At 43.5% G+C, this 19,032-nt stretch overlaps 2 protein-coding genes across 2 annotated transcripts in view; both read left to right on the forward strand.

Annotated features, from left to right (window-relative positions):
• Positions 1-4,652, forward strand: part of THBS4 (thrombospondin 4) — a 58,969-nt gene extending 54,317 nt beyond the window's left edge. The window contains exons 18-22 of the mRNA XM_049766050.1: positions 822-870; positions 963-1,159; positions 2,143-2,315; positions 3,718-3,857; positions 4,591-4,652. Coding sequence (XP_049622007.1) covers positions 822-870; positions 963-1,159; positions 2,143-2,315; positions 3,718-3,857; positions 4,591-4,652 — 621 coding nt within the window. The remainder of the gene's footprint in view (positions 1-821; positions 871-962; positions 1,160-2,142; positions 2,316-3,717; positions 3,858-4,590) is intronic.
• The window catches only part of CMYA5 (cardiomyopathy associated 5), a 707,985-nt gene that overhangs the window by 486,694 nt on the left and 202,259 nt on the right, over positions 1-19,032 (forward strand). The window lies entirely within an intron of this gene.

Consider the following 19,032-nt stretch of genomic DNA (forward strand, 5'->3'; position numbering starts at 1 on the left):
CACTGGGTATGGCCCCAAAAACAAAAACAAACAACAACAACAAAAAAGATACATTCATCCCAAGAGTACAAGAGTATGGGTTGGTTTTTTTATTTGTTTGTTGTTTGTTTGTTTGTTTATATTTTGGTTTGTTTGAGGGTGAAACCCAGCAGCACTCAGGATCTAGTCCTGATTTTATGCTCAGGAATGACCCCTGGCAGTGGTTTGGGGACTATATATAGTGCTAAGATCAAACCAAGGCTCAGCCATGAGCAAAGCCTTGCCCTCTGTACTGTTTCTCCAGTCCTGAATAAAATATTTTTCCGTTAGTTTCTTTAATAAGATTAAGTAATAACTTTAACAGTCATTACTTTATTCTGCTTTGGACAGATTTTATAATAAAAGGGGCTTTTCATTGAGCACGTAAGGAAGTAGAGCAAGTCCTCAGTTCACCTTCATAAGAAGTCAGACATCTGATCACTTCTTTTTTTTTTTTTTTAGAGTTTTTTTTTAATTTATTTAAACACCTTAATTACATACATGATTGTGTTTGGGTTTCAGTCATGTAAAGAACACCACCCATCACCAGTGCAACATTCCCACCACCAATGTCCCAAGTCTCCCTCCTCCCCACCCGACCCCCGCCTGTACTCTAGACAGGCTCTCCATTTTCCTCATACATTCTCATTATTAGGACAGTTCAAAATGTAGTTATTTCCCTAACTAAACTCATCACTCTTTGTGGTGAGCTTCCTGAGGTGAGCTGGAACTTCCAGCTCTTCACATCTGATCACTTCTGCATGCTGAGCTCATGCCTTCTGCTCTCTCGCTCTCTCTCTCAGGGCATGGAGATCGTACAGACCATGAATAGTGATCCCGGTTTGGCAGTAGGTATGTTTTGTGCTCCTCTCTCCCTTGTGAAGATTCGCTTTTTCCAGCACATATTGTGAGTGGACCTTACTTCTCTTACTCTGCTCTCACAGGGTACACAGCTTTCAATGGGGTTGACTTTGAAGGCACCTTCCATGTGAACACCCAGACAGATGATGACTATGCTGGCTTCATCTTCGGCTACCAAGACAGCTCCAGCTTCTACGTGGTCATGTGGAAGCAGACTGAGCAAACCTATTGGCAAGCCACCCCATTCCGGGCCGTTGCTGAACCTGGAATTCAGCTGAAGGTAGCAGCAGTTAAAAGTTATCCCTCTTGGGACCAGAGAAATAGCACAGTGGTAGGGCATTTGCCTTGCATGCAGCAGATCCGGGATGGATGGTGGTACGAATCCCAGCATCCCATATGGTTCCCTGTGCCTGCCAGTAGCTATTTCTGAGTGCAGAGCCAGGAATAACACCTGAGCACCACTGGTTATGACTCAAAAACCAAAAAAAAAAAAAAAAAAACAAGAAGTGTCCTCCTCTTGGCCTTTCACTCCCTCTTTTTAGTCCAGTATCCTCCCATATAGCATTGAGTTTTTTTTTCAAAACTATGTACTCATAGTTTCTGTACTCATGGTCATGTCAAAGCTGTGACTTCATTCATGTCTAGTTATAGTCCTCTCATCTCTGAGTGATTCTGAGAGTGAGAATGCAACCTCATGCTTAAATATAAGGTTTAAGAGTCTTTATGGGGTATGCCACCTTGTAGTGAAGTAGTAGCTTCAGGGGGACATTTTTTTAGTATTAGAAAGTAGTTAGTCTTTTTCCTCAGTGGGGCCCAGATTTATGCAGAGGAACAAAGGCTGCCTCCATAAGTTCTGCTCGGTGTGAAGAATTCATGGGAATGCTCATCTTAGGAATTTAGGGGACCATAGGTTGATTTCCTATAGGGAAAACGTGGATGGGCTTTTCAGGTATTGGCCTGGAAGTCAATTCAATGGAAATGACACTGAAGAGCCTACGTGATAATATACAGGGATTTATGTGCTTGCAGCCACCCCCAATTCTATTCCTGAGCACCGCCAGGGCAAACTCCTGAGCACAGAACCAGAAGTAGTTTCTGAGTACTGCTGAGTATGATTCAAGTCCCACCAAAAAAATAAAAAAGCGTCAATGCATTTCTATTTTTGTCCAAATCCAAGACAGCCAAACCACAGTCATCACAACTCTGAAGTCCCAGAGTATAGGAAGAAGCACGTATGTATTCTGATCTAAGTGTCTCTGCCAGGCTGTGAAGTCTAAGACAGGACCAGGGGAGCATCTTCGAAACTCACTCTGGCACACTGGGGACACAAGTGACCAGGTCCGGCTACTGTGGAAGGATTCCAGGAATGTGGGCTGGAAGGACAAGGTCTCCTACCGCTGGTTCCTGCAGCACCGACCCCAAGTGGGCTACATCCGGTGAGCAGAGGCCCTTCTCCCCATCTTGCATTTCACACACACACACACACACACACACACACACACACACACACACACACACACACACACATTCCATACCCTATATCTTTCACTTTCCTAGCCCAGGACAGTGCCTGTCCAACCAGCAAGACAGCAAGGTAGGGGGAAACACCCAGGCTCACACCACATGCCCAGGGGATGAGGAGAACTCAGAACTGCACTTAAATAGCACTCCTACCCCATTTTCTGCCATGTTCATCAGAGATACAGAGACTGACCAGTGAAAGATGAGGCCAGGTTTCCAGCCATGCCTGCCCATAAATGCCTTCCCTGGACCATATGCTTTCCTCCTGGACCACTAGCTGCACAAGGGAAGAAGAGCTTGTTTCTTCCTTTATCTTGAGCTCCCCTGTGCCTGGTACTCTGGATGAATATACCACTCATGGATGACTGATCTCCATATGAACAGATATGATCTGCTCATTGTCCATAGCATTATTTCCACATCACATCTTTGCATTTGAGAAGATGCATCTACTCTCGTGGATAGTCTGACCAATAAAACAGCCCAGTGAAGAAGGAACGTTGTTGGGGGCTCATTCTTATATTGGTCCTAGAGACATGCTATCAAATGTAGTGATCACCTCACAGTCATCATATTATCAGCCCTGCAGAGCTCACTACTCACTTTTATTGCTGTGACATGCTCACTTTTTCTATCCCCAAATGAAGTCATAGAAAATAAAACCCTCTTATGTATAAAATCAGAAACAGTCCTCACATCATAATCACTGATAACAATCATCAGGTAAATGTTCAAAAGCAACTGCACCAAAGAATGAAAGGGACACCAACCTAATTGTGAAGGAGAATCTCCAACACTGACTGTTGTACTGGTGACTTTACTCTTAACAATGATGCTGAGGTATTTTCAGACAAGCAAACAATAGTTTCTCAGTTTGCCCTGGGAAATGCAACTCATACTACCACAGTATCAATTACTAGATGCTTCCAGGAATTAGGTTCTAGACCCAGATAATTATTTACAACCTTCATGTCTAGAAGGAAATCCTTCCAAATAAAGTCACTGAGGCTTCAGGGAAAGCATGATATCTAAACTATGTCAGAAGTTGTAGAATCTCTGTCATATATCACGTGGCAAATACTCTAACTCATTAGAAGTGACGGTTCATGGTTAGGCCTTCAGATAGACAAAATTCACAGGATTCTTGCAACCTCATATGAACTAGAAACAAGAGGGCTGTGCATGTAGGAAATTTGGGTTCCATCCCCAACACTGAGAGAGAGGGGGGGGGAGAGAGTCATTCTGTAAATATATAAGGAAAGGGACCCTTGGTTTCATGCGGGGTACTGAGTCCAACTCTGGTTCTGCTCACTGCAGGGTCCGATTTTATGAAGGTTCTGAATTGGTGGCTGACTCTGGTGTTACCATAGACACTACCATGCGTGGAGGCCGACTTGGGGTTTTCTGCTTCTCCCAAGAGAACATCATTTGGTCCAACCTCAAATATCGCTGCAATGGTAATGTACATTCTTATTAGTGTACAAGTTTATCACTGTAATTAGTTCAAAAATCCACCTCCCTTTGGGGGGCCTCCCATGCAGTTTTTAAGAAGCCCACAGAGCCCCCCCCCCCATAATCCTTAACCAACTAGGCCAGCATCTACTCTCTAGTTCAAAATGAGGTTCCTAAGGTGTCAGGGACTATTTGGGTCACCCCAACAGTGCTTTGAAGACCCCCAGAGCTGCAGCGGACAATACTGGGGCCTCCAGTACTGCATTCTGCAATGCTCAGAGTTCATATAATGCTGGGACTTGAACTGCAGAAAGCTGCATGGAGCTCTTTAACCCCTGTATTATCAGCCCTGCTTCCTGGCCTTGGATAGCACTTTCCTCCCAGGTGCCTAAAATTCACGTCACAAATTTATTAAAACCTAAAAACCCTATAGCATGGAGTAAAAGGCAAGTCTTATTTTGGTGTGAGATTTGGGGTTTGGTGAGATATTTGATCAGGTTTAATTTTCAGCAGCCTTTATTTTCTTATGATTCAGAATCCACTTTGCCTGCTAATTTTCGTCAGGCCCAGAAAAATGAGCTGCTCCTGGGCCAGAAGCCAACAATTCACAAAGTAGTAGAAAATGGCTGCAGGGCTTTAGGGAATCTCTCAGTGGACTGCTAGTGACCCCTGCAGGTTGGACCAGGACTCAGGATGTATGGGCCTTCTAATCATCTCTGTTCCTGTCCTTGCTTGCAGATACCATTCCAGAGGACTTCCAAGAGTTCCAAACCCAGAATTTTGAGCGTCTGTATAATTAAGCCAAGGAAGCAATTCAGAACTGTTTTTTCTCAAACTGAAGCCATGCAGTCTTGCAGCTTCCTTCCATTTCTTCTAAGTCCACGGTGGTTTTCTTGTTCTAGCCCAAATATATTCGACTTTTTATATAAATGTGGCAATAAAGGATGATTTCTAAAAACTGTGTAAAAGCCTTTGGCTATGACATATCCTCCTGGAGGTGCAATACTGGTGTATTCTCTGAGGTATCTGCATCATGCTTGCAGAGAGTGAGCTTGAATGTGCACAGAACTCAGAAAGCCCAAGGCATCATCATTTGTCATTCCAGTTGCAAAAATCTGACCATCCAAAATCATCTTAGCGGCCTCAGAAACATTTGCTCAGGAGGCACCTTCCTTGAACTGACCAATCCTGCGACAAGCATATACAATTCTTTCTGATACCTTCCCCCAAAGCATTGCCATATAGACTATTATCTCAGCACCTTCTGCAGTTATGCTGCTTCTTTATATATTTGGCTCCCCCTAGTGGAATTTAAGTTTATTGAGAATCAGTATTCTCAATTCAGTAAGGTACCTTGCTAACAACCAGTAGATATTTGAACAAATGCTTCTTAACTAGAAAAACAGTAACATATAGATGGGTCATATGAGCCTTCCCAAAACTCAAAGCATTGACCAAGCATACATTCTAACTAGAAATGGTATCAGTATTGTCACTATATGCTAGGCAGAAACTTGCCTGGTTTGTAACTAGCTTTTTACCTTTTCTCTCATTCGTAAGGCAAAGATTCAGGAACTATTTTATAGATCCCTTCAAGAGTTTTGTTCAAGGGAATATTCTGGAGTGTATTTTCCTATTTCAAAACTCTTGTTACATCTTATCAGAAAAAGATAAACCCTCGCACCATCATTTTATAATTCCAAAGTCAGAGAATAGGACAACACAATGATACAACCAATGTCACCTATGGAGTAGGATAGACTTCTGTATTACCTCATATGGGAAAGCATTTGGTCATATACATCAAGATCTTAAGTGTACAGATACACTCAGGTCCCTCTGTCAAATATTCTGCTGGGGTGGTTGGAGAGATGGGACTTGGGGAAGAACTCTTACCTTACATATGTCCCACTCAAGTTCAATTTCCAGAACCTTATATGGTTCCTCAAGAACCATCAAAAGTGATTTCTTGGGGCTGGAGCAATAGTACAGCAGTAGGATATTTGCCATGCATGCAGCCAACCCCAGACAGACCCTGGTTCGATTCCCGGCATTCCACATGTATGATCTGAAGCTGCCAGGAGCAATTTCTGAGTGCAAAGCCAGAAGTAACCACTGAGCACTGCCAGGTGTTACCCAAAGACAAAAATTAAATAAATAAAGTGATTCCTTAGCGCAGAATAAACCTGACATTGCTGTGTATGAATCCATAAAAGCAACCATTGTTCTTGCTGCCAACTCTAGTCTCCTGTGTAGGTTTGACTACAAGATCTGCCTTCCAAGGGCTTGCAGCTGTATCGCTATCGTGGGCTTCTGTTAGCCTCTGCTTCCACTTCTACAAATCTTCCCCAGTTCCAAAATATTCTGGAAGGAGTAGTGAATTCATTTGGTTGGAGATTGTCATCTTTCAATCTTCCCTTTTCCTCACTTTTTTTATAACAATTTTATTTTGACCAAAGTGCATTACAAATCTTTCAGAGTAATATTTTAGGTACATATTGACATTCAATCAGGGGAATTCCTACCACCAAAGTTGTCCTCCCTCCACCCCCGTTCCCAGCATGCATCCCCTATCTCCCTCCCTTACCCCTTGGGCTGCTAGTATAAGTGGTCCCCTCCATGTCTAGCTTGTTGTTGATTGGGCATTGATTCTGCCATCACTGGCTTAGGGTTTGGTGCCTAACTCTGATCATTTTTATTTTCACTTAGTAATCATACAACTGTTTGGTCTTGGTACCCTCCACTATTTCCCCCTCAATTTGAGAGGTGGAACAAGATGGTTCAAGTTATGTGGTTCTGTCTGAAGAAGAGAAAAAAGAAAAAATAATAAAATGGGGTAAAAATCAAACAAGCAAAAAATGGGCAGAGTCCAAGAAAAAGTTACCTCCTTGACCTTGAGGACTCCAAGGCATGATCCCACTGAAGGAACAAGAGTTCTGTCTTCAGAATTACTTCCATGCCCTTTCTCAAGCCTGTGAAGGACTGTACAGGTTCCCTGAAGGCTTTCATCCTACATGGATGAAACTACCAAATTTTGGATATGTGATACACTCATCTCTCAGAGGAAAGGGACAGTCTTTGGTTAATCACATCTGGGTCTGAATCTCAGCTGGATTCTTAGAGGACACTCAGGTGAGCCTGGCTTCCTTCTCAAAGTTGTCCCTTGGCTCCTCTATTCTCCCCTCTACTGCCTCCACGAGGCTGTAGGAAAGGAGTGTCTCCCTGCCCTTACTGAACAATTGCTCTGAGATAGCTCTGACTTTAGGAAATCAGCAACACTTGTAAGTCTATAATCATGACAGTACTCTGGACTCACAGGCATCCAAAAAGCAACCCATCACCCCTGAAGGAGCATGTTACATTGATAGGAAAACAAGTTATTAGAATCTATCCCAGAGCAAAGAGGAGCGTAGTTCCCTTGCTGAGGTCAAGGATCATGTTGAGGTCAGTATTTACCAGCTAGTAAGATTCATTTCATTGGAATAAGTGCTCCCAGTTAGTGCTCTGAAGCCCCAGAGGCCATTCCCTTGTGACACTCAGACCTCCAACTCAGCGGTCAGTGCTAGGACCTGAAGATGTGGCGCTGCTTGGTCCCTGTGATCTGGTAGTCGATGGGGTCACTCTCTGGCACTTCTCAGGGGCCTCCAAGACCACACTCAGTAATGCTGGGGGCCTCCAGGGCAATGCTGGTGATGCTCCCAAGTCTGTATTCTAGAGAGATTTAACTCAGATTGATGCACATACTCTAACTCCTATATTGTCTCCTTAGTCCCTAAACATCAATTTTTTTTCCAGCAATATATGGTGGTACTGAGAAATTACTTATAGCTCTGTGTTCAGGGAATCACTCCTGGTGGAGCTCAAGGAACCAAACATAGTGTCAGGAATCAAACCTGAGTTGGTCACATGCAGGATAAATGCCCTATCTGCCGTACTATCTCTCTGGAGCTCAAAATAAAAATGTTTATAGGGCTACTCCCAACGATTTTCAGTCTAGTTCTGCTTTTCTGACAATTTGGTTCTCAGTCATGCAGTTCTCAGAGGATCACGTGGCACCTGGGATCAAACTTAGGGCCTCAAGCATGCTAGACATTTGTTCTACTATTGGAGCTATTTCCCCAGATTGAGCATTAAATTTTTAGGAATTTTTGTAAGTCAGTTGTTAAAATTATAGACAGTTTAAAACTGAGAATGGACTTCTGGCCTCCCAGCTTCTTGAAGGATCTCTCTCCTTCCCGGGAGCCGGGAGTCTAGCAGTATGGGGTTCGGCAGGCCTCCGCCACGCTGGAGGCCTTCTTAACCAGGCCTGGGGGCGGGGTGCGGGACTTGGGTAACCCCAGCACCGCTCTACCGCCTTGCTCCAGATCTCCAGGGCTTCCCTGGGCCACATGCCTGGGCAAGCTAGTGAGTTGGGCCCCTTGGCGCAGCTTGAAGGTACCCTAGGCTTTCCCCCATTATCCATTCAGCTCCTTAGGGAGGGTCTGGGTGGGGCTCCGAACTTCTGGCCTCCCAGCTTCTTGACGCAGTCACTGGTAATCTCTTTGCAGTCTATATTTTCAAAATCGCGCGGGGGCGTTAGCTAGCACAAGATACATTAATAATACTCACTATCGGGGCCGGGAAGGTGGCGCTAGAGGTAAGGTGTCTGCCTTGCAAGCGCTAGCGTAGGACGGACCGTGGTTAGATCCCCCGGCGTCCCATATGGTCCCCCCAAGCCAGGGGCGATTTCTGAGCGCATAGCCAGGAGTAACCCCTGAGCGTCAAATGGGTGTGGCCCAAAAACCAAAAAAAAAAAATAATACTCACTATCATTGAATTATGTTTTTATGTATGCAGAATATCCATTTTGTACTCTGCCCTTTTGCACACCCCTACAAAAGATCATTTTTCTCTTTAACTTCCTTAACCCCTATTATCATTACTCCTCATTTACCCTTTTTAACAAGTGCTGTAGAGTCTTAAGTCACAGACCAAAGTGGTGCCCTGGAGTTAACACCCACCCAGCTATTCCAAAAGGCATAAAAAGGACACGTATGTCTTTTCAACATTTTATGGGTGCTTTCTTTGACGGCTATAACTTTTGCTGAATATTTCCTTATACAGTGACGATTTCCCCGCCCCCCTTTTTTTTATCTTCTCTTTGTGAACTGCTCAATATGGAATTTGGTGTGAAAGAATCCCTCAGTTTAATGCTTATGTTTGAACCCAGTCATGGGCACTGTTAGATGTGTTCTTACGCCCCCATATACTCAGATAACATCACGTGGCTTTATTTCTTATTTGCTTAGGCACACTAAAACAGGAAAATACTATACATACCAATAAGTTCTTATCTAATAGAGATGGGAACACACAAATCTTGTAGTGCAATGGGACCTTACCCCCTGAACATTGACATAAAGACCTGGCACAGGCCTCAGAAGAATGGGCATTCTCCATTCACCCCTGATCTAGAGAAGACATCTACAAAACATCCAAGGTTGTCTATAACATCACCTGGAGGCAATCCTCTACCGGGGAAGACCCTGCAACTGCTCTGACATCGATCTACTCAAAAGAGACTTCCCTTAACACTGAGAAGACTTAACAAGAACAATGACCTGCTTACTGGACAGGGCTTGCTGTATTGCCCCTTAATTGTGAGGTGAAACTAGAGGATACTCCACATCAGCCTGACTTCAATGTAGGATGTACAGATTCCAGGATCTTTAATACAGAAACCTGATGCCAACAATAGGACTGCGTGAAAAATAAAACTGTATTGGCACTACAGACAATGACTTGGATTGAATAAACTAGTTTGCCTGGAGCCTAAAGTTGGTCTTATGCCAGGAAACTTCAGGGGTAGGGTTTCCTTGTATTTAGACCAAGGCTATTCCTTTCTATGACCCCCATATTTTGGTGGGCCTATGCAAACAATATTTGCCACTCTAACACCATTTTTACTGTGCCCTTTTGACTAACCCTTAAAAAAAAAAACCTCTTAAACTTTTGATGTTAACTTAAACTAATATGTATGTGCATGAATATATAAAAATACTATGCCTTCAAGTTAAGGAGTCACATAAATCCCATGGCTTTAGGTTGCTTTGTGTACTGATAAGAAATGTTATAATGTACTACAATCTGGGAACTTGTGGACAAAGTAATTGTACATGGGTTCTGCCTTATTTTTCTTAATGTTATTTTGACTGTAAGTTCAATATTTAGGTGTCAGCAAGGGGATTTCTTCTGAGAACTCTGTTTATGGGCGATTGTTCTTTCACTGTAACTTTACCTTGTCCTCTTTGCATCATTGTTCTCATAATTAAAAATAAAAAAAAATTTAAAAATAAAATAAATAAAATAAAATAAAATTGAGAATGGAATGTTTTACACCATGAGTATTGGCAAAGCCAACAAATTAACATTTCAGGTCATCAAATGTATATCAATGTACACCTAAGTATATCATCTTATTTATTTTTCTTCATAATAAATATCTTGGAAGTTTGACTAGAAAACTTGAAAATATCAGAAAATATCATTAAAACTGGGGAACAGGTTGAAGTTCAGCAATGAAGCACTTGCTTTCCAAGTGCAAGACCCTGACTTTGCTCACTGACATTAAAAACAGAAATAATTATATTGTTATCCAAATCTTTGGTTAATAAATAACCTAAATCCATTTATTTTCTTTTATTTGGATTTCAGTACACTGAAAAATGTCTCCAAAATTTCCCGAGATGTTATTTTTCTGACCTGAATTTAGAGATAAAATCATAGTAATGACAAATGTAAATGGAGAAAAAATATTTAGGAAAAATGAAGAAAATCATAAGAAATGTCAGATGCCACAAAAAGGTTAAATTTCAGGGTTAAAGGAATATGAAAAAGAAAAGGTTGCACAAAGGAAAAGTACTACCTTATTTTGTAGCCAATCCTGACACTAAATATAGTCCCTGAGCACATCCAAGAGTGGCCCCTAAATACAGAGCCACTGGGTATGACCCTGAACTAAATAATAATAACAAAACTTTGAGAAAAGAAAAATCATAACAAAGAACTTCCCAAACCTAAAGAAAAGAATTAACCACAGATTTCTATGTAGCTGACAAAACATTCAAGGTTTTTTACTTCAAAATGATCCATACTAAGACATATCATTATTAAATGATCAAAAATGGATAAAGAAAAATATTTAAGAATGCCAAGAAAAAAAGTGAAGCATTAACATAAAAATGAAGCTTTATCAGACCTCTCAGCAGAAATCTATGAGCAGAAAAAAAAAAAGAGTGGAATGGCATATTTACTATGTCAACTGAGCATTTTCAACATTCTTTGGTTTTGTTATGTGTTTTTATTTGTTTGGTTGGTTTTGGTTTGGGGGCCACACCCGGCGGCGCTCAGGAGTTACTACTGGCTCTCCGCTCAGAAATCATTCCTGGCAGGCTCAGGGGACTATATGGTGTGCCGGGGACCAAAATGGGTCGGTCCGGGGTCAGTGTGCAAGGCAAGCAAACGCCCTAACCACTGTACTACAGTGGCCCTCGTTCTGTTATGTTTTGTAATTCTAAGTTCTCATAGGAAATTTATCTCACTCCTACCAGAATCCTGAATCCCAGAGCTGAAGAATTAAAGTCTCAACAGTCCCTTGCAGACCCTGGTCTCCGGTGATCTCCTGGAGGAAAACTATGCTGCATTCATCTGGACACACTCTCCCTTCCACTCCATCAAACCTCTGCCTGGGCTAGGAAAGGACCAACACAAATTTCAAATACATAGTTCTCCATAGAATCCACTAGAGGGCAGCAGTCCCTTAAAACTAGCCAGAGTCCAAAACAAGCCACTCAGATATTTCTAAACCTCATGAAAGGAAGATAAAAGGGGCTGGGAGATAGCACGGCGGTAGGGCGTTTTTCTTGCACTTGGCCGACCCAGGAAAGACCTGGGTTCGATTCCCGGCATCCCAGGTGGTCCCCCGAGCCTGCCAGGAGTGATTCCTGAGAGCAGAGCCAGGTGTACCCCCTGAGCACAGCCACAGGTATAGCCCAAAACAAACATAAAAAGATAACAATAAAACTACAATGTATCAGACACTCTACTCCTAGAACTATAATGTCTAAGAACTTTTATTAAAGCAAACAACTAAAAAAGAAACCACCTCCGGGGCCGGAGAGATGGCGCTAGAGGTAAGGCATCTGCCTTGCAAGCGCTAGCCTAGGACGGACTGCTGTTCGTTCCTCGGGCATCCCATATGATCCCCCAAACCAGGAGCGATTTCTGAGCGAAGAGCAAGGAGGAACCCCTGAGCGTAAAACAGGTGTGCCCCCCTCCCCCCAAAAAAGCAAACCAAAACAAAAAACACCTCCAAAGCAGAGAAATTGCTCAATGATTTTGCATGTAGGAAGCCTGGTTCAATATTCCTGGCACCAGAATTAGTTATAGTCCCTGACTATACCTGATTTTGTAAACCAGAATCCCATTCTGTGGTCTCCCATCCCCAAAGTTCACACACACACACACACACACACACACACACACACACACACACACACACACACACACACCTATATATACAAATTGCTGCTATTGGGCTATAGTGAAGCCGTTTTTCTTCTTTCAAGATTACTTACAGAATACTTTCTTGTCCTTCAGCATAAATTCATGACCATCTTCTCTGTGAACCCAGAAAGAAGGCCTTCACCCATCCATTCTATATTCAGTCATAGATTTGCTTATTCATTCATTCATTCATTCTATGCAAGGTGAAGTATGCAAAGAGTACAGAACAACAATCATCTGGAGCCTGAGAGAGAGCACACCAGGTAAGATGCTTGCTTTACGCATGGCTGGCCTGGTTTTGATCCCTGGTCCCCCTAGGTTCTCCTAAAGCCTGCCAGGAGTGATTCCTGAGTGCAGAGCCAGAAGAAAGCTCTGAGCATCACTGGGTATTGCCCTCCTTAAATCCCCCCCCAAAGAAAACAACTATATCCAGATTTCTTTGCCGGTGTGAACTACCATCTAAGTTCTAGTCAATGACATTTAAGTCAAACAAATTCATATTGATATCTTTTCATGGAATTGGTGATTTTGCTTTCATTTCCTTTTTCTCCTGGGCTGGAATATAGACATAATGATTGAACATTCAGAAGCTGTCTTGAGCAGTTGAGAAAATTGGGAATTTCAAAAGACATTGACTAGTGAACAAGACCCAAGAACAATACATAATGACCCTAAATTTTCTACCTGTGGACTTATTCAACGTAAGAAATTTATGCCTATTCATTCAGGACTTTTCTATTACTTTTGAATTTTATTTCCCTTAATACAGAAGAGATCTAGTGGATAGGGGCAAGCGTTTCTAAAATCATAAATCCAAAACAATAAATCACCAGATTTCAGATGTGTTTGTATTTTGAGGGGGTTGAGTGTGGTGTGTTGTTTTGTGTTGTTTGTTTTTTGTTTTTTGGGTTTTTTGGGGGGCTCTTTTTGTGGGAGCAAGGGTTTTGGTAGGTTTAATTGGGCAAGTTGAGGGTCTCCCAAGCAATGAACAAAAAACTGTTGATTATCTCCCAGAGATGATCAATTGGCCGGTGGCCAAATGCAAGTGCCTGAGAATAAGTTGCTGCTCAGGCCTTAACATGCTGGCTAAGCCCAGCTATCCTAGTGGTGCTCAGAGACTTCCAGAGCAACACCAGTAAAATTCAGGGGCCTCTACAGCTGCGCCCAGTGATGCTCAGGAAAAAGTGAGTGCCATAGATTTGAAAAGGAGTTAGCCTTAGGCTGGAGAGATAGTACAATGAAGAGGGCACTTGTCTTGCTCACAGCAGACCAGGTTCAATCCCTGGCATTTCATGTGATTCCCTGAGCCTGCCAGAAATGAAAGCTGAGCGTAGATTTAGAAGAAGCCCAGGGCACTACCAGACACAGCCTTCCTCAAAAAGGGGAGAGGAAGTTGTCTCAAAACAAGGCATATAATCCTACTCCTGTGCCTTCTCTCCAGACTCTGATGGATGTTTGATGATAGGGATCAAATCCAAGGCCCCATACTTACAAGGGCCCCATTACTTACATACATACAATACTTACAAGGCATTATTCTACACTGAGCCATGTCCTTGGCCAGATATTTTTATACAAGGAGGCTTTGCAAGTGTCAACAAGGCTCTACAGGTGTTGTCATGAGGGTCTCAGATGTGTTTGGAGTTCACCCAGGTCTCTGGAAGAGGAATTTACAGTCTCCAGGGTATGGGAGGAACTAGTTCTACCCATAAAATTAACTCAGTCCAAATTTTGGCTTTTATTCTCATTAACTGGATTAACTATCTTCTCATTCACTGTGAGCAATGAAGATAGTCAGAGGATTTCTTGCTTTAAGGATTTCATGGGATAACCCAGGTGAAGTGACAGGACTGTCAGAACGTATTGAGAGGTGTTCTATGAATAACCAAAAGATATGTAATTACTAGGAATAAACGTGCTTTCTGACAGAGTGATATTTGTAGATTATTGGGAATCTAGAGTGGTTGTGCAAGCTTGTGAAAGAATTCACCGAGAGAATTATAGGCAAAAGTATTAACATTGTTAAATTTATTAGGGAAATGAATACAAAAAAGAAGCAAGTAAGCCTTTTACTCTATTTTGAGCAGGGAAAATTTGGGGCCACACCCAGCAGTGAGTGCTCAGGGGCTATTCTTGGCTTTGTGCTCTCAGCAGTGCTAACCTCTCTGACCCTTAGCAGTGCTGGGGGGCCATACGTGGTAACAAGAATTCAAAGTAGAGCTGTGGCCACTGCAGCCATATACATGACTAGTGCTTCACTTTCTGTACTTTCTGTCTGGTCCCAAGCCTTTGCTCAAGTCTAAAGAGTGAAAAAGATCCAATATTGCTATTTGTCTAAAATTGTCTACCCTTTCTTGACTGAGGGACCCCATCTCTTGGACTTAGAGGCTTTCTTTTTTTTTTTTTTTTTTTTTGGTTTTTGGGCCACACCCGTTTGATGCTCAGGGGTTACTCCTGGCTATGCGCTCAGAAATCGCCCCTGGCTTCGGGGGACCATATGGGACATCGGGGGATCGAACCCCTGTCCGTCCTATGCTAGTGCTTGCAAGGCAGACACCTTACCTTTAGCGCCACCTTCCCGGCCCCAGACTTAGAGGCTTTCTATGTGACTGAAGCTTGGAGTTAGCCTGGGATAGTCCCTATTATTGCCAGATGATACCTGCATCTGGGTAAGTCTTTTCCAAAGTTATTGTAAATTAGTTCTGGGTTTTGCCTGACAGAAGAAGAAGCCTGCTGAGATATCCTGGAGGGGCAAACACAGGGCTCATCTCTCCATTCTGATTTCCTGAGAGATTGATGGTTTGCATCTCCTAGAGGATCCCATGCTGATTTTCTGCATCTTGGCTCACTGCTTAGGGGTTACTTTCAGCAGTGCTGGGGCTCAGAATTTATAAGCTGCAGGGGTAGAACCATTCTTCCCACAATTTGTGTGCTCCAGTCACACAAGCTGTTTCCAGTGCCTCTAACATTTTTAACAGTTCCTGGCACATAGTATTTAACCAACATTTATCGTTATTAAAAACTACTAGTTCTGGGGCCAGAGCAATAACACAGCAGTATCGCATTTGCCTTGCATATGGCCAACCCAGGACAGACTTGGGTTCGATTCCCGGCATCCCCTATAGTCCCTTGAGCCAGGAGCAATTTCTGAGTGCATAGCCAGGAGTAACCCTGAGCATCACTGGGTGTGGCCAAAAAAACCTACTAGTTCTGCATACCCTAGTCTTCAACAGTAGAATTTGTTACTCCATCTAGTAGTGAGTTTTTCATTGCTTGAAGTATTCATGGGATATATGATAGTTGTCAGAAAGGATCTCAAGGGACCTGGGATTGGAATAGCGGTTGAGAAAGGTTTCTGAGAGTTAAGTTTTCTCTTCAGGCAGGTGGCAGGGAGGAGACGCACCATTGTCAATATGCCAGCAGGCCTCCAGCAGGAGCAACAGCTGTGCACGCTAAAATGGAAATGTACTTATGAACGGACAAGCTGTTTCCAGAGCATGTTCTGGCACATTCTCCTGAAGATACAGAATAATCATTTCTGAAAACCAAGTGTGACTTCTGTTCAATTAGGAATGCTGAAAGTTAGGGTGGAGGGAGTATCCTTGGAGGCCAGGGGAAAAGTAGAGAGGCCATATGAGGGCCAGTGGAATTGAGTTTGCTTGTTCCTTGTTGTATCTGTCTCTCATTAACAGATATGTCCTGAGCCATTGCAAGGCCTGTGGACTTGGGTGGACTATGGGTGGCTGATGCAGTTAGAAGAGGAAGAATATTGGGACTGGAGAGATAATGCAGCAGGTGGGACACTTGCTTTGCACTGCAGCTGACTTGGTTTGATTCCTGGCATCCAATATGGTCTCCTGAGCAAAATCAGGAGTGATTCCAGAGTGCAGAGCTTGGAATAATCCCTGAGCTTCTCTTGATGTGACACCCCCCCCAAAAAAAAGAGGAATGTTATTCCTCTGCCCCTCACTGTTGAAAGGTGTTTTGTTTTGAGGGGGGAGTTTGTTTTAGTATTTCTTTTGCTGAACTTCTGAGCTTTCCCTAGTGAGTTAAGAAAGCCCACCTCAGAGGCTGGAGAGATAGCATGGAGGTAGGTGTTTGCCTTGCATGCAGAAGGATGGTGGTTCGAATCCTGGCATCCCATATGGTCCCCCGAGCCTGCCAGGAGCGATTTTTGAGCGTAGAGCCAGGAGTAACCCCTGAGTGCTGCCGGATGTGACCCAAAACCCAAAAATAAAATAAAATTCTTTGGAATAGTTGATTCTGGGACAAGTTGAAAATTTCTGTTTGTGTGTATATATTCTTACAATCACAGAATATGTACCCAAAGAACTCAGATGCCTTGTTTTTGGATGAAGTAAAATTTGGTGCTAAGAAAGGATTAGTTCCTGTTAACCCAACCTAAAAGCAAATACTGAGGCAAGGTTTGTGTAGATAGAAGCTGTTTATTGGGAAGAGGAGGAAACCTAGAGAGGGAATTCTCACTATGACTCGGTGATGTGGCAGCCCCTGCAAGGTGAACAATGGTGGGGGACCGTTCTTGCAGCTTTTAATTCCCTAAACTCCAGCCTGCTCCTTGGGCAGAAAATAAGCAGCTTTAGCACGAGAAAATCTCTGAAACAAAGAGCTGCAGTATTGGCAGTTGGCTGTTAGTGAGTGGTACAGAATATGGATGGGCCGCCAAAGCATCTGGCAGTGTTTTTCTGTAGGAACAAATGTTCCCTTGACGTAAGCAAGGTGTGTGGGGAAACAAGAAGGACCCCAGGAACTCTCTCTCAGGCCTTAGGTGCAAGAAGAGCTTCTGCATACAATTGCCCAGGGCACTGTGAAAAGGGAAATCAGCCCCCCCCCCACCAACCTTGGTGGGTGCCCCGCCCTTTAGGGAAGTTGTCACTGCTTTGGCCCCACCCTTAAGGAAGTCGTCACTGCCTCGGCCCCACCTCTACCCCTACCTCACGAATCATTGGTGTTATTGTAGCGGAAGTCCAGCCCTCAAGGACTCTTCTTCCCCTCCCACTTCCCATCCTATATAAGGGGGTGACGAGGGACCCACGAGGTCTCTGGTCCCCTTTCTATTCTGGGGGAACTTTGACCCTGGCCATTTGACTGGTCAGTATAAAAGCACTTTTTCAAAGCATCTGCTGGAACTCATCAGCCTCTTCATTTCTCTGCGCCGGGTAACTAAATTAGGACTTCCGAACTTTTCATTTTGGCGAGCCACCAGGAGTCCTCATTCCCGGCATGGAGTTATGAACAGGTGTCTGGTGAGTTCTGATGTGTATGTGTGTGTGTGAGAGCGCGCGCTTTGCTCCGTGTCTGTGACCAGCGGGAAGCTGACTTTGTGGTGTTTTGGCTAATGTTATGAGCTCTTTGCTCGATGTGGAAACCGAGTAGAAGCAGACTTTGTTTCATAGGGGGGTTAAAGTCCCCCCGGGTGACTAAGGAATCTTCCACCTGATGCGTTTCCAGGTGTGTGTGGTTCCCCATCTGATGCGTATACCAGGTGGGCAAGAGGTTGACGAACTTTGGCTGCTTAGGTCACGACCCTGGTGGTACCCCAGGGGTTTAGTAAGAGCAGCTGGAAGACGTTCCGAGCTGCTGAAGAGGTTGTCTGTCTGTGATTTTTGGAGCTCAAGAACTTGGTCATTGGCATAGTTGTCTGTCTAGGATTTATTGTGGAATGCAGAGATTACTTGGACGCATTTTGCTTGGTTATTTGTGGCGCCACACTGTCTGTTTGTCTGTCTGTTTCTTGTCTGTGTGTTCTATGTTTTTTTTTTGGTCTGACCACGGGACGCAAGCCCGACCCCCTCTCAAGGGCCGACCCCTGGGGAAAGGGGCCGACCGCTGGTGAGCCCGCGTCTCCCTCGCCCGTCAGTCGTCCCAGCAGCAGAACGCGCGATCCCCGCCGCCCGCGGCGCGACAACAGGGCGCCCGAAACCCGTTCCCCCCCCAACCAGGAAGCGGGCGCGTGCAAGGTCCACGCTAGGGACTTGGCGGGGGGTGTTGGAAATTGCAAATCCCAGATTTCTCAAATGGCCATCGGGAATAAATTTTCCTGGAGAATTTCTGAACTTTGCAATTCCCCAACTATCCTGCCATGCGTTCAGGCCAAAAAAAGCAACTGGCCGTTTTTTTTTCTAGCCGAAAAAAAAAAAAAACTTTTTAAACTCACCACGTGGTGAAGAAATTCACCACGCCCCAGGGCAAACTATTGTTCTCCCAGCCTCACCTGGCTGGGAAATGTAGGTCATTTACATATCAAAAAAAAAAATCTAGCTAATGGTTTGGAAGGCAGAAAAATTAATAAGAAAATGTTGCAAATTACTGTTGTTATTTTTGTTTGTTTTTCGGTGCACGTGAAAATTTTTAGCAGCGGAACCACTGCAAAAGAATAAGTGGCGAAGCTTAAAAAAAAAAAAAAAAAAAAAGGGAGGAAAAAGAGAAGGAGCCGAATGGTAGGGCGTTTGCCTTGCATGCAAAAAGGAAAGTGGTGTAAAAGAAATTAAAAATGTGTAATAAAAAATGTGTATAATCAATCTAAATAATTATTAATATGTCTCTAGGTTAAAAAAAATGTAAATGTTTTTAAGCATGTTCTACCAAAAGTAGTAAGTATTCATTCTTTCTGGTTTT

This window comes from Suncus etruscus, chromosome 2, assembly GCF_024139225.1.
Source record: "Suncus etruscus isolate mSunEtr1 chromosome 2, mSunEtr1.pri.cur, whole genome shotgun sequence".
In the NCBI taxonomy this organism is placed as follows: Eukaryota; Metazoa; Chordata; class Mammalia; order Eulipotyphla; family Soricidae; genus Suncus; species Suncus etruscus.